The sequence below is a fragment of the Primulina eburnea genome, chromosome 6 (assembly GCF_022965805.1).
Source record: "Primulina eburnea isolate SZY01 chromosome 6, ASM2296580v1, whole genome shotgun sequence".
Classification (NCBI taxonomy): Eukaryota; Viridiplantae; Streptophyta; class Magnoliopsida; order Lamiales; family Gesneriaceae; genus Primulina; species Primulina eburnea.
Genome location: NC_133106.1, coordinates 37,411,290 through 37,426,915, shown reverse-complemented (window position 1 = coordinate 37,426,915; position 15,626 = coordinate 37,411,290). Strand labels below are relative to the sequence as shown.

General features: G+C 34.6%; 4 protein-coding genes and 1 long non-coding RNA gene across 5 annotated transcripts; 4 read left to right on the top strand and 1 right to left on the bottom strand.

The window, feature by feature from the left end:
* The first annotated feature begins 199 nt into the window (after positions 1 to 199).
* Positions 200 to 4,977, top strand: LOC140835544 (zinc finger protein VAR3, chloroplastic). The gene is made up of 7 exons (XM_073201029.1): positions 200 to 681; positions 1,305 to 1,422; positions 1,512 to 1,793; positions 1,825 to 1,859; positions 3,893 to 4,009; positions 4,308 to 4,406; positions 4,512 to 4,977. Exons 1-7 carry the CDS (start codon positions 305 to 307, stop codon positions 4,624 to 4,626), a joined length of 1,143 nt encoding a protein of 380 aa, XP_073057130.1. The 5' UTR covers positions 200 to 304; the 3' UTR covers positions 4,627 to 4,977.
* LOC140835014 (uncharacterized) lies at positions 2,687 to 3,773 on the top strand. The gene is made up of 2 exons (XR_012118800.1): positions 2,687 to 3,371; positions 3,435 to 3,773. It is a non-coding gene; the product is annotated as an uncharacterized lncRNA (long non-coding RNA).
* Positions 4,978 to 5,112: 135 nt separating the features above from the next.
* Positions 5,113 to 6,105, top strand: LOC140833600 (large ribosomal subunit protein eL19z-like). Its single transcript, XM_073197933.1, has 2 exons — positions 5,113 to 5,444; positions 5,572 to 6,105. Exons 1-2 carry the CDS (start codon positions 5,333 to 5,335, stop codon positions 5,976 to 5,978), a joined length of 519 nt encoding a protein of 172 aa, XP_073054034.1. The 5' UTR covers positions 5,113 to 5,332; the 3' UTR covers positions 5,979 to 6,105.
* A 2,586-nt stretch (positions 6,106 to 8,691) lies between these two features.
* Positions 8,692 to 12,490, bottom strand: LOC140833599 (uncharacterized). Its single transcript, XM_073197932.1, has 4 exons — positions 12,125 to 12,490; positions 11,962 to 12,054; positions 10,633 to 11,810; positions 8,692 to 9,234 (listed from the first exon to the last, which is right to left on the bottom strand). Exons 1-3 carry the CDS (start codon positions 12,128 to 12,130, stop codon positions 10,857 to 10,859), a joined length of 1,053 nt encoding a protein of 350 aa, XP_073054033.1. The 5' UTR covers positions 12,131 to 12,490; the 3' UTR covers positions 8,692 to 9,234; positions 10,633 to 10,856.
* Positions 8,718 to 9,224, top strand: LOC140835543 (uncharacterized). Its single transcript, XM_073201028.1, has one exon. The coding sequence runs from the start codon at positions 8,718 to 8,720 to the stop codon at positions 9,222 to 9,224; it is 507 nt and encodes a 168-aa protein (XP_073057129.1).
* Positions 12,491 to 15,626: the final 3,136 nt, after the last annotated feature.

Here is a 15,626-nt window from a genome sequence, read left to right as displayed (position 1 = left end):
ATGTGGAACTCAAAAACTTCAAATTCTGTTTTTCGTTTTTCATTTAAATGTTTAGTAATGGTACTTTTTACTCAAGTTCAAGGTTTCAAGTTTTAAAAACAATTTTTTAGTTGTTGAGATTTCAAGAGTTAAATATTAATTACATTTATTTTTAATCAAATTAATTTCTATTATTTTTTTTAAAAAAAATCTAGGACCATATGCTAAAAATGCCGGTCCGGACCCTTCAACCCGTCATTCCAACCCGGGAGCGTGTCCTTTAAACCTCTTCAAAACCCCAAATGAATTGAAAAATTACACACAAATGGCTGCAACTTCAGCACTATTTACTTCTTTCGGAACCACGATGTTCCGCAATTCCCGCAATTTTTCTCAGATACATTCTCTCAAATTCTTCCTTCCTCTTTTCCCGCGTTTCAATCGCTCCTGTTCTTCCGCAGCGCTACTCGCTTCAAATGTTTCTGCTTACACTGCGGATTCACCTTCTACAACCTCTACTCACCCATGGCCTGAATGGGTTAGGTTTGTCGACCGATTAAAAGCAAAAGGCTACCTCAATCTTGAAGCTGGCATGTCGGAGAGTAGTGGTGGAAATGATCAAGGAGTAGTCGATTACATGGACATCAACCTGCTTAAGAATGCTTGCTTGAGCTTTGCGCGTGCCCGATATGATATTTTCAAGTATGGGCATTTCATTTTTCTTGATTCTTTTTAGTGCTAAGGAGGAATAAGGGATCCCAAAAAAAAAGCCCTATTCTCCACGTATCCTGCTTCTCTTTTCCTTCCTACTTTCTTTGATGTTCTGGAGCTCAAGCCACTCAAAGTCTTTACGTTGCTTGGCAGAGAATAGTGTCTCTTACTGATGTTGTATTTAGCCAATTTAATGTTTTAAAGTATGGATTAGACCCAGGGATTTCTAGAGAGGGCAAGTTATTGAATTTTGAATGAACGAAATATCTAAATACATTCTCTTGAAAGGCCAAGGTGCTGTTTTATGACATTTTTGAGGAAATTAGGAGGATGTAGAATGCTTTTTTGTGCCGTGCATCTGTTGAAGTTTCTAAAAAACATACTAATAAAGTTATGATGCTCATTGATGTTTGTTCATTGAATCCCAATCGAAAAAGCATGTGTAAAACTGGAAAATGCAAGAAACTTTTCATTCCTTCATTTTCGAATTAGATGATTCCTGTTGTCAATCAGAATGTACTGTGGGGTGTGGTCTGAGAAAGTGGGAGCTATACTATATGCTGAGAAAAATTAGTTGATTTATATGAGTTGAGCTACCTATTTTGGTACTGCAGGTCATTGTCGACAAAAGATATTCAGACAATCATCGAAAGTGGTTGTCCTAATGTTTTCCGGAAGTCAGTTAATTCAGGAAAGAGATTGAGAGCATATTTAGAACTTGATGAAGGAGATGTGCGTATAGCTTTCACACCATGTTCGCTTTGTTAATGATTGATGTAGAAATTGGATATGCAATGGTGATTTACCATCTGACATGACAGGTATGTGGTTCCTGCAATCTCCGTGGATCATGTGATCGAGCATATATTTTGCTAGATGACTCCGAAGCAGCTCCGTGTACAGTAGATATAGTTCGTATGCTAATATTTTATGCGTTGGATCCACTTGTTATCTCTGGAGAAATGAAGCCTCAAGGCAGAGACATTATTGAAGCATCTGCAAAAAAATTGCTGCTAGAGTTGATTGATCTTGGTGATACCCCTATGGACCCTGATATTTCAAAACCGGTGGCCTGTGACTCATCGACAGAAAAAACACAATCTTGATTCAGTTGACAGAGGAAGCTCACATGATATTGAAATGAAACCAGGAGATTGGGTGTGTACCAAGTAAGTGAAAGACTTATGCTTTGGTGCACTTGTTTATTATTATAGAATGTTCTATTTCTATAGGAACTGATGAGTGGTTTTGTTGCATTAAGGTAATTTATCTAAACCTTTAGAAGGTATTGTATCTTTTAAATTTTTTCATCTGTTCACTCTATTCTTAACTTCACCTTGTTATAAAGTTCATTTTAGATGTGAAAGGCTGTGTTTCGAACTAAAGAATTTAGACTTGAAAGCGCGGGTTGTTGCCTAGGTGGTCTGTATTTTTGTATCATAACATTGATAAACAGTTTCCTTGCATGCATTTTCAAAAGTTTTGTCCAATCGTAGGGTATGCATCTGTTATTGTGTGCTTCTATGATGGCCTGATGTCTCACTTTTCTAGACAATCAGCAGATTCCAATTCAATGTGGACATCATATGCAACTTTTCAAATTTCGCAAGAAATATATTATGGGATAGCTAATTTTGATATTCCATGACATGAGTGCCACGGTATGAATAAGAAAGAAATTTAGAGTTATCTATTTTAGTGTTTTACAAGAAAAAATTAATTCTTTTGGAGAGTAAGGCTGTGGCTTTTTCGCTGATGGTCACGACAATAGCTATTTGTATCAAATTGCTATTTATATCCTTGATTGTAGTATGTTCATGCACTTCTTACCATTGTGCTCATATATTAATAGTGTGTTAAGTACTTTTCCCTTTCCATTTATGCTTATTTTGGATGACTATTCTATAAGTTTCTCTAATAACAAGTGGAAACCTCTTATCTCATGCTATAGCACTCCTATCAAACTTTTAGGAAACTCAGAATCATTGTCATTAGTGTTTGCCATAGTTGTTAAAGGCGCGCCTGAGGCACGCCTAGGCGCGCCTCAGGCGCTAGGCGGCGCTTCAGCGCCTCAGATGACCACCAGGCGACGTGCATGGCTGGGCAAGCGCCTTTAGCGCCTGAGGCGCGCCTTTCTCCAGGCGACGGGCGGTCCAGGCGTTCCGCCTCTTTGCAGCAGGCTTCTTTTTTATTTTTTAATGACCCAAAGCCCAATTAAATAAGCCCATAATTAATTTCAGCCCATAAGTAATTTATTTTAAAAAAATAGCCTAGTTTGCATTTCGATACGTATTCCTACAATCGTCCAAAGGCCCGCCGATTGAAGCTTCACGCTGCGCACCAATCTCTTTCTGCCGATTGAAGCTTCTGCGCAGTGCGCACCATCTCTTTCTCTCTGGTTTTTGTTTGTCATCGAGTCAATCCACTCTAGCTGTAGGTCTTGTTCATTATAGTTTCTGGTTTTTTGTTTGCGCACCAATGACAGTAAACTTCTGCAGTAAATAGTTGTGGAACTGGGTATTGGTAGGGGGAGTTTAATTGTTGACTACAATGGGGCTGTTTTGATGAATATTTATTTATTTATTTTCATGAACAATGAATATGAGAGGTTCAGACTTCAGAGTGATGAAATGGGGCATGTACTGCCTCAATCTTATTTGGAGATTAACGATTATATGGTGGTGGTTGTTGCAGTAGTATGGGTTTTGACAATCCAAAATTTTGTAGTAAGGGTGTAGGTGGAGGATGGTGATGTGGATGAAATGATTGAATTAGAAAGTGATTGATCTGAGTCTAGATTGTTTTGGAAAAATTAAATTGTCTAGCATAAGATTTGAATGTGTTGATTTATCGACAATATTGAGATATTTTTGGTTTTTGTTACTTGAAGCTTTATATATTTAGGTTTTCATATAGTTCATTATTATTAATAGTTGATTTTTAGTATAACATAAATATATAATACATTCTCTCTATATTATCGCCTCGTGGTTAGGCGATCGCCTTTTGTCGCCTAGGCGTTCGGGCGCTAGGCAGTGGCTCATCGCCTTGACGTCGCCTAGCACCTTGACAACTATGGTGTTTGCCCATATGTAGTTGTGGTTGTGATACTTACCTTAGCAGATTTGTTTTGTTTTTAAGAAAACTATTGTTCCTGTGATAAAGTCGAGTGTGACATGGTGTTCCCATCAATTTACTGCAGATGCAGATTTTTGAACTTTGCAAGAAATACACGATGCCTAAAATGCGAAGAGGCGGGACCGAAGCACGTTCCTCGTGATACCGGTGAAATGAAAAAAGGCGATTGGAACTGCCCTCAGTATGTCTTCATCTCTACACAATCAATTTTCATGCTTTAATTTTACTATTCTTGGTTACGACTGCTTGCTCTTTCGAAACCATGTGACCAATCTTACCATAAATAATATCTTCATTGTTCTACCGGATTAGTGAACTGTTTATACATTTTTTGTAGCTGTACTTGATACCATGGTCCGAACCACTAATTTAGTGAAAATGGTTATGTTTTTTTCTATTTTCCTTTTATGTTCCCATTTGTAAATTAGTTAATTGAATAATTTCACCAAAGCTTGCTTCTCATCTTTTTGGATCCCTAGATGTTCCTTTATGAATTATGCAAGCAAACAGAATTGCTTTCGCTGCCAAGGGCCTCGTCCGCCAAGGGAGCTGAAACCTGGCGATTGGGAATGCCCTGAGTTAGTCTTCTCACCTTGCTTTCATCACTGCTGTGGCAAATCTATAACTTTTGCATGTTCGCTAGTGAAATCCGTTTACATATGCAATTTTTTTCCTTCATACAGTTGCGATTTTTTGAACTTTAATCGAAATGATGTCTGCAAGAGATGTAATCGAAAACGTCCCAACCAAGAGTCCATGACTCCATATGGTGAGCAGAAGTGGAAGAAGCCTTACTAAAGTTAGCCATTGTTAAAATGACTTTGAACATTCTGTTGAAACTGGTATCCAATTGTGGCAGCTACGGCAATATTCGATCATGAGGAATTTGTTGATGTCTTGAAAGAGGAAGAAGGATTCGTTGAATGAATTAACCTGGTGGTTCATATGTATTTTGGTTGAAATTTGCTGCGTTATATTTTCCATTTTTTAATACAACAGATGAGTTTTATTCTTATCTTTAGATATTTTCTTTTGTTGCGTGTAATGAAAAGGGGAAAAATTGCCGTTCCCCATTTTCGGTTTTAGCCTAATACTACATTAATTACGTTGGGATTTTTAGGATATTGGAAATCGTCTTCTATTTGTTTTCTTGATCATAATAGAGCCGCGGTGCTTAGGCTTATTACAATATTTTCAGGTTAAATTGAACAATCTGGATATGGCTATTTAATTAAACTGCAAAAAAAATAAAGAAAGAAAAAAAAGTTGTATCTTGGGCTGCAAGAATAATAGAAAAATGAAAAATATACTTCGACCCGACAGTAACCAATACTTGAACTTGGCCCCCAAGAATAAAATGAATCGAGTGAGTAAATATCGTTGAACGAGTCATAAAATAGTATTCAAATGAAACCCATGCAATTAAGTCGACCACTCTATATAAGGAAGAAACCCATCATAAAGCCTTTGGCAAATCACAAAACTAACAAACACACTAAAAGAAATGGTGTCTCTAAGGCTACAAAAAAGGTTAGCATCGAGTATTCTCAACTGTGGGAGAAACAAAGTGTGGTTAGATCCTAGCGAGTCTATCCATATAGCCACTGCCAATTCTAGTACGTTTTCCTTTTTCTTTTCTTTTTTCTCTCAAACTTTCTTCCCTCAAATATAATATATTCTTGCACTCAGTTTCAACTCATTAATTTGGCTATATATGTATAATGTCTCATTTCTATTACGAAGGATTGAATGTAAGGAAGCTGATAGAAGACGGGTTCATCCTCAATAAACCATCGAAAATCCACTCGAGATCGAGGGCTAGACTAGCTATGGAAGCCAAGAGAAAAGGTAGACACTTGGGATATGGGAAAAGAAAGGGCACAAAAGAAGCAAGGCTACCTTCAAAGCTCTTGTGGATGAGGAAGATACGAGTGTTACGTCGTCTGCTACACAGTTATCGGGATTCCGAAAAAATCGACAAGCATTTGTATCATGATTTGTACATGAAGGTGAAGGGTAATATGTTCAAGAATAAGAGACTGCTAATGGAAAGCATGCACAAACTTAATTCTGAGAGGAAAGTACTGAAAGCATTTCAAGATCAAGTAATGGCTATTAAGGGTCGAAAACTGACCGATCGTCGAGAGTGACTAATTGCAATCAGTTTTTTAAATTTTCCGTTAGTTTATGCTCCTACTATTGTTCTGTAAATAAAATAAATTGAGGTGTGTTGTGTTTAATGTTGGAATCAAATTATTTTCTCTAATGTGGCTCAAACCTCACTAACTAGATTTATATAGGGCTTGCTTCTTTTTTTTTTTTTTTTTTTGTTCTCCTTGTTTTCTTGAGAATAAAATTCAAATCCTCGTAACGAAGCCAATTCATGCAGAGACAAATCACGCAAATCAGATAAACTACATTCATCTTTGGTCAAGATTTGAATATAAATTAATTACAATATTATCCATTACCTATATTTTTTCGGAAATTGCAATTTTGGTATTTAACTCGCACATTTATTATTTTTGGCAATATCACTAATTCACGATTTTAGTCCATTAATTTGTTTTTTCTCCCGATTTTGTTCTTTTTTCACTAGAGTGCTGACGGATACCAGATAAGCTAACAATATTCGGTGTCGAGTTTTATATTTTCTCGACATCACATCAACACTCTGATTAAAAATGACCAAATTTTTTGATGAAAATTAACAAAATTAAAAATAATTTAATTAATGGACTAAAATAATGAAATATCCGAAAAAATAGATTAACTCATCCACACGAGTTACTTTGCCAAGAATATATACTAATGTAACAACTCAACCTAATTCACAAATAACTCTAGGAAGCTATGTTGAGTACATTTTCAGGCGTGGCTACAGATAATTTGGCCAAATACTACACAATTTCAGGAAAAACAAATTTATCTGTTTCTATATTTTTTTCTTTCGAGAACGGTACACAACAAAATTTAGTACAGTAGTCATAAACACAAGTAATGAAGAATTTGTCTCTACAATTAATGGGCTCCTTAAAGGAACACATGTGTGTGAATTAAAACATATTGAGCTAATTGCATCAATGTCTCTAATAAAAACAAAACAAAAAACACTTATCTGTTGTAAAAATTAATAATATTTTAAACCTCGTGTTTTTAAAAATCAGACATATATATAAGCCCCCTACAAAAAGATTAAATGTGTTTGATTTTTTTTATATAATATAAGAGTGAAATGTGTTTGATTTTAAAAAATAAAAGATGTATTAATTTTACTTTTTTACACTTTCACTATGAGATATGTGCAATTAGCCCAAATGACAAAGTAGTGTTGAAACGATGACTTGGTCTCATTATGGTACGTCTGTATTTTGAATTAATATGGAATAAAGGTATGTTGTATTAATGTTAACTATTAATTATTTGTTGCAAAGAATAAATATTAACAAATTCAGTAACACTTAAACCTTCATTAAGTTTCATCAGATTATTAAAGCTAAAGAATCAATCATTGCTTTGGTAGCACACCAAGCATTTCGTATAACTCGAAGTCTTTCAGCCACAAAAAATAAGTTGAAAAAAGGCACACACAACTCACAATATGGCAAGACTTGGAATTGAAAAAGTGGAAGAAGCATGATTTGGCTTACCAAATCAGTGACTTAATTATTATTTCTTTTTAGTTTTCACTCATTCCAAACCTCAATAATATATATGAACTCTGTCTATTTTTTTAAACTGGTAATTAAATATGGTGGATTCCATCCATCCATCCATCCATCCATCCTTTTGTGTAATGTATAAATGAAAAATCACGATTATATTAAATCAATTTACCAGAGTCCTTAAGTTCCAATTTTTTTTTAAGGAATGAATAACTTTCACTTTCATCCCTCTATGTATATATATATTTTTCAACCCGAGTCCAAAAAAAATTCATATTAAAATTTAAATATCAAGAAAACACAAAAATGTGACACATACTTCCTACCTAAATTAGGTGGGATAAGTTGTCATATTGGCAACAAAAACCCCCGTTGAGATTCTCTTTCTCACCAGCCCAAAATATAATTTTCTTCAATGAATCTTGCATTATATTTATCTATGTAGCACTAGAGATATGAAGTTTGGTGAGCACCTAAATACACACTATTATTACCTTGCTCCATGACTCACCATGTGCTTAGCAGATAATTAAATAAAAAAAGTCAAGGTGTGATCCATCGATTGTTGGTTCAAAATACCTCGCATTAAGTTCGTATAATCAAACCATCGATCATCATCCAACCATCGTTGATGAAGAGGACTCCTCGATGAATCACGGCTGAAAATTTTATATCTCAAGTTCTATAAATAAATTTCAACTTGTACATACAAGGTATAATTGGTGGAGATGGATTGATCCTTCACCAACTCAATCAATGAACGATGACAGCTAATGCTAATTAATTATATGCCAATCACCATGATCTATTGCAATAGTATCAATTACTAGATTTAATAAACAGCGTATTTGTCTTGGATCGATCTTAAAATTAATAATAAATTCGGTTAATGAAAGGGTATTTTGATTGTCCCGTTGAATGTCGTTAGTCGAAGGCAAATATTTAATGAATATATACTCGAATAATTAATAAATATATCTAAACAGCATTACTTTGCTGCCCCATACTGATTAATTTATTTAGTTATCATCTGTCTTGGGAAAGTTAATTAATTATTTAAACAAATAAAATAATAATTAAGTTAATAAAATCTGATTTAAAGTTTAAACATTCTAGTTCATGTTAAATATAAATAAATTATTTAAACTCCAAAATGTAATAGTGTGTGTGTATATATAAAGCAGCACACTGTGTATGCTCTAACATATCACACCACACAAAACCATGGGTAATGTAGCACTTTGTGCTCCATCAATGGCTTCTAGTAATAGTATAGTTAAGGTGTTAACCCTTGATGGTAAGTTGATGATTTACTCGAGGAAACCAGTGATAGCAGCGGAAATCATGCTGCAAAGTCCAGGCCAGTTCCTGTGTGAGTCTCACGAATTCAAAGTCGGGCAAAGGATTCAAGGAATGTGCGCGGAGGAAGAACTCGAGGGAGGGGAGCTGTATTTCCTTCTACCCATGGAGATGTTGCACTCGGTTTTGACTGTCGAGGAGATGAAATTCTTGGGTTACAAGGCATCCAAGAACTTCAAACAAGCAGTATTAAGCCTGAATTTCTCCAAGATTTTCCCGGAATTCTGCCTGTTTCCCAGTAGTTTGGAAGCCAAGAGAGTCGAAGATTTTGCGATGCGGGTTAGTTCGAAGGTAGCAGAAGAGGGATTCTCGAGACAAAGATCATGGCAGCCAGCTTTGGAAACCATACTCGAAACTTCACCCTACGTCTAGGAGGAGAGGCCTGTTGTTTTCTAAGGTCCTAATTAACGGAGATTTAATTTCTAGCTAATTATCTTTTAATTTTTTTATTGACATCTATTATCTTTTAATTTTCGATCCTTATATATTTATTTAATATATGTATGTTAGTATACATAAAAAATTTAATGAAGTGATAGATAAGCTGTATTTACTTAAATACTAGTAATTGGATATATGTGATAATAGCGTAATAATAAGTATATGAATCATTAGATGATAATTAAGTTACCACATTATAATGTTAGACAACATCGTGGTTAATTCTATCATACCTCATGCAGGTCAATTGTAAATTCGGTCAAACATATTTGTTTTTTTTAAAAAAAAATAATATTTATCTTATCAAATTTCAATTTTAGTCAGTTTTCTTCGATTTTTTTAATATTTTTATAAGCAAACTAATATAAAAAATCAGTACTAGACAAACACTGAAAATTGGTCATGAAATTTTCGCACAAAAACTCGTGTGAGACGGTCTCACATATCAATTTTGTAAGACAAATATTATATTTGGGTCATTTATAAAAAAATATTACTTTTTATGACAAAAGTTTTACTTTTTATTATAAATATAGACAGAGTTGATCATTCTAATGAATAAAGATATGTGAGACCGAGCTACGCATGTAATATATATATGGATTCATTCTTTAACATCTGAGTTTAAATTAATATTGCATCAAATTATATTTTACTTAAACCTCAAAAAATACGAGTAACACAACTTCTCTACGTCACAAGTTTACCTAAACCCCAAAAAATTATATTACTTTGTGAATTAATATGCATATTCCAAAATTTGTCTGCCAATTACGTACTTTTTTTTTAGTACTTCCTTGTATGTGGGAGATTTTGTGCATTAATTAGTTCCATCAAAGAAAAAAAATCAAGCTTAGTAACTAAATAATAGTTTTATACTTTACATAATCCCTATATCTATATATAATGTACAATTTATTTAAGATTGCACTTGTAATAATGAATTTGATTTGAGAAAGTAATTTGTACAATGGATTTCAAATGACTCTATGAAATATTTCACTTGAATTTTATCTATTCCAGCAAGTCGATGGATTTGAAATCAATTCATAAATATTCCAATCACAACCAAAGCGTAGGTTAATAGAGAGAGCATCAAGCAATATAGATCCAAAACCAACCATATGCATCAACCAAGTTTTTAGAAAAAAGTTTAGAATGAGCTGAATTGCAATAGCACTTGCCATAATCTTCATGAATGAACTGCCAAGTAATTTTGCTCAAAGAGAAGAATTAAATAGCCAAATGATCAACCTCCAGTGACATGAATGTATATGGAACAAAAAGTTTTTACTGAAAGATGAAACTTAACATCTTAACCTTTATTCGAATTAATGACAAAATATTAATCTACCTAGACTCGTACAACAAGCTAAGGGCTGATGAGGCCCGAGGAGGATGAAATGCCGTGTTCATGTAGCTGCATCCGCTGTTTTCGATCCAGTACTCCAATGACATCAATCTTATGTCTGATCAATGAGTGGAGCTTGTGCAGGTCAGACATGTATTCTTGAATCCGTTTGATACCCGGAACTTGTTGTTTCTTAACCTTTTGTGAAGTTGTCACTCGTGCATTTGAGTGGACGAACAAGACGACATGTCAAATGATTTTCTCCTAACCAAGAGACAAGTCACTTTGGAAGAATTAGAATTCGCGTTGTCCAGGCTGCACAGCACAAAATCTGGCCTATGGAGCGCAAGATTAAGATGTTCTTCGCCTACCGGCACTTCGGTAGCATCCAGCAAGACGTGCCACGAGTTACGATGCGCTTCGGAAATCCAATGCATCGAGTGTCGGGCCCCGTTCACTTCAGCAGGGTAAGAGAAAAGTCCCTTAGGTGCGCTTTTACATTTCCTTCGAAAGTAATGGCTCATTTGTGATCCCTTTATCCTCAAATTCAACCAAGTTTCTGGTGCCAAGATTACTCTTGATTCCTTGTAGATTGCGAATTCCCTTACACTATCGGCTTCTTCTCCAATAATAGTGAGATAAAAGTTCCCCTTGAAAAACGGGTAACTTTCTCCTACCAACATCATCGCATCCTTGTAATTTTGCGTAAAGAGAACTAGGTATTCCTCGTCGGGTAACCCGCAATGTTTAAGAACTTTGTTTCGTGCTTGAATTTCAGGGATCGAAATGAAGCTCCCGAGGAACGATGATTTCTTGGTGAGGATGCTAAGCAATGTTGATGGCTCCAGCTGCGTGTTTTCAAGATCGGTGAGGCTGCTTCCAATGGAAGGCGTAAATGAATCTCGGGAAACAACCCCTCTTGGCGATTTTCGCTTATCATCGGGTTGGAGTTCGGTGAGATTTTCTTTGACACAGAGATCATAAAGGTCGGTTTTTTCTCCACCTTCTACGAGGGCATTCGAATACTCAGGATATTTCGCGATAACATATTGTTCCACATACTGCATTTCTGCTGGAGTTATCGGTCCTGACCACCTGAGATCCAGACCATGGAGTGTAGAAATGGCTTCTGCAACTATATGTGCGGGAATAACTCCATGTTTCTTCTGTTTCATTTCAATATAAAATTAAAGAGATCAATGATTAATTCTGATAGAACCAGTAGATGAATTAAAAAGGGGCGAATATCTTTATTTCAATGAGTGAATCAGAGTTTTTTTCCCCGAAATATAATAATTCTTTCTGCAGGGGTCTTACCTTAATAACCATACTGCTTGGTCTGGCATTTTCTGTTGGCGATTTTGAAACGGAACCGAATAATAGTTTTCTCATGTCTTCTTCCTTAGTTCCCTGATTCATAACGTACAAATCAAGGTTTATTCTCTTCAGCTAGCTAGGATCATAACACAGATAATCTCACCTTCATTTTCTGCGATACACCAGACGACTGGAACGGAATCGGGAAAAACCCCTTGGGGAACACAATAAAAAAAATTATATGAATCACCAGATAGTCTCAAATGATCAGCAGCATGAAAGCAGATGTGTACACAAGTTGTTGCTCGAAATACGCATATATATTTTCATGAACAAAATTCATCGAAACATCTTATGCTAGTTGATGATCACACTGCAAAGAAAATGAAGAAAGCTGTCCTTCAGGGTTCCAAGAAATGTGAAGAAAGACAATCTTGAAATAGAGCAAAGACAATAACAATGTTTTCTTGAACAGCAACAGGTAGAGAAACTATTTCAGTTTCAGCAGACAACCATGGATTATTATTTGTTTGGCATGTCCAGTGACATCACCTGGTTTTTTCTTATTTATTAGGTTTAAAATGCCTAAGTTTGACCAATGATCATTTTTGGAACGATCATAATTGTTAGTAATTGTGTGGTGCCTTGAGTTTTATTAATTTAGGAAAGGGATATCTATGCTTAGTACAAGATCAAACGTTATCACTTGAATTTAAAAATCTTGAGTAGAAAGTGACTGATGGAAGGCAACTTTAGATAGGTTAAATTTAATGAATTAGAATCGAACCATTATTTAAATGTCATTTGTCAAAATTGCATCTTCATCGAGAAGTTTGTACATTACTTATTGGCTACTGGAAATGGTCAATCTGACCACCAACTTTCTCAAGTTTCTGAGAGATTTTGGACATATTTTTCTTACACGCTATTAATTTTTGTACAAAAGAAAAATTATGAAATTATTGATTCACACTGGTTCTTGCAACAAAGTCTGAAAATTGTTATGATAACCATCAAAAGTTATAGTTGTCAGTTCTTTGTACGTGTCGTGGCGCAGGACCCGGGTGTGAGGGGCTGCAATTACTTTAGTATTAATAGATCAGGTTGTTATAGACCCGTGAATTCGAGAGGGGTGTGGCGTACTGCTGGTGCAGTCTTATATTCTCTACTTGTAATTGACATTGTCTCTATCATATATTTGTCTTATCCATTAAGATATGATGTCTTTTTTCAGCTCATCCAGGGACGGATCCAAGAATAAGAGTTGGGGTGGGCTTGAACTCAATATGATAAATTATATATTATTAAAAAAAATACATTATATCGTTCAACGAAGTTGTGCCTTACGGGATTTTAAAACATAAAATTCATCAATAATAGAATTTACATTAATATGTTTAGCTAAATCTCGTTCAATATAGAGTGTCAAACAATCGGCAAGAAAGTCAACCTCCATTTTATTGCGAAGTGCCGTCTTCACATGCTTCATTGCTGAAAAAGCCCGTTCAATAGTGGCAGTAGACACAGACAATGTCAAAACAAGATGAATCAATCTAGTCAACATAACATAAACACTTGACCGTCCACTCTCGGTCAATTGCTGACACAACTCAACAAGTGTAGAAACCTTTAAATTCTGCATCACATCGAGTTTATAAATGTATCAATGCATACTTCAAAACAACAATTTCTTGATCTGTGAAATCTCCAGGATAAAACTTCTTCGCAAGCTTGCAAATATCATCACTGTTAAATGAGTCAAATGAATTTTTAGGATCTAAAGCTATACTAAGATAAAGAAGTTTCACCGATTAACTCATTGAACCGAGTATTTAACTCCATTAAAATGAAATCTATTGTTGCATCAAAAATATCAAAGAATTTTTTAATAATTTAGCGACGATTTTAGCAATAACCGTCGCTAATATGTGCGACGGTTTTTGATAAAACTGTCGCCGATCCCATCGGCGACGGGTTTACTAAAACCGTCGCAAAATTAGCGACGGTTAACCGTCGCTAAATAAAAAAAATGGGCTGGGTACAGCCCTAGCGTAAATCCGTCTCTGAGCTCATCCAACCAATCGGATCGCACAACGTAATGTCAACAGTTTAGCATACAAAAGTTTTCAAGAGGTCACTCATCTCAATATTTTTCTGGTCAACTCGACAAAAATTCTTAATTATTGTCAAACAAAAAAATAGAATATTGTGTCTTTATAAATTGGGAAAGTCCCTAAAGAAGAGGAATAGTTCCGGCCTTGAAGTTTTCAAGTCAAGTGGAACATTATTAATTAAAAATAATATGTATCACTTGCAACATTTTGAAATAGAATCGAACTCTGAAAAAGGACTTAGTCTAATTAAAGAACCAACCACACTATAATTCTTTATTTATCGATTCGCATTTTTCATCCTTTTTTTTTGCTACTTGACTTCGAATATAAAAATGTAATATCCAATGAATATTCCGAAATTATTATTTTATCATGTTATATGAAGTAAGACTTAAGAACAAGAAAAAATATTTTATATTAATATACTATCGATTTAAACTCTATTCAATATAATTATGGTTATGATACTATAAAAAAGAGTATGTATGTCATCGTTCAAGTACTAATCTAACATCCTTCTTAGCTAATTAACATAAAATCATAATCTATTTTATTTCGATACAACTGAGGAAAATAAAATGGTGATTGGGAAACTGTCTAGTTTCCTAAATCTATACATATGATTCAGCATATGCTCCTTTTTGGACAGCATATTTTATTATTAATATTATTAATATATTTTTAATTTGTTGATTAGACATCAAAGTATTTATTTTATTTTTTTTACTAGAGCTGGTTCATTGTTTGAGTATGACACTGCCAGAGATTAATTAAACAATTATTTATTTATTTCTCATTGTTCATTGGAGTTCTCCACTTAACTAACCACATTTCTTTGAAACTTCCCTCAAATTGACCTGGGCCAATGGATTTCTCAGTGTTATTTTTCTGTGTGAAAAAATAGTATATGCATATATAAAAAAATCATCATACAGATTCATACTTGCTTGGTGAGTCAATAGTGAATTGGACAATGATCAATATTCTATTTATCTGACGTTCTGTGTGATTTTGATTCGGTTGGACAGTTAAATGATAAGTTTATGTTGCTCAATCGAAAAAGGTTATTTCAAACAAGAAAAATATAACCTAACAAATTAACAAAAGAATGATCCAATAATTTCAACAAAACTTGGCTTGACAATCATGGATAAAGATTAATGAATTATCGTTTAGTTTCAAAGCAAGTGTATGAATTACAAAAAAGAAAAGAAAACATGCGTATTGGTAGGTTAGATATAGTCACTAACTCTCCTGGTAGGATAGTAATTTACAGTCACTAAACTCTCTGCTATGAAATTTCAAGAAAAAGTTGTATAAAATGATCATGTTTTCACATGCAAAACTTCAGCAAAACAAGCTGACTTGCACAATCACATCGAGATATAGTGAATGGAGCGGGTAGATTAACCTATTTCGCATTTTTCCGTTCTGGGAACTGTCACTTCCATGAACCACATTCCTGCCAGTTCAAGGATCAACAGTTCAATCAACAAGGTTTTGACCGCATTAAACATGTAAAAGCTTGAAAAAACTTGATTAAGAGTTTTT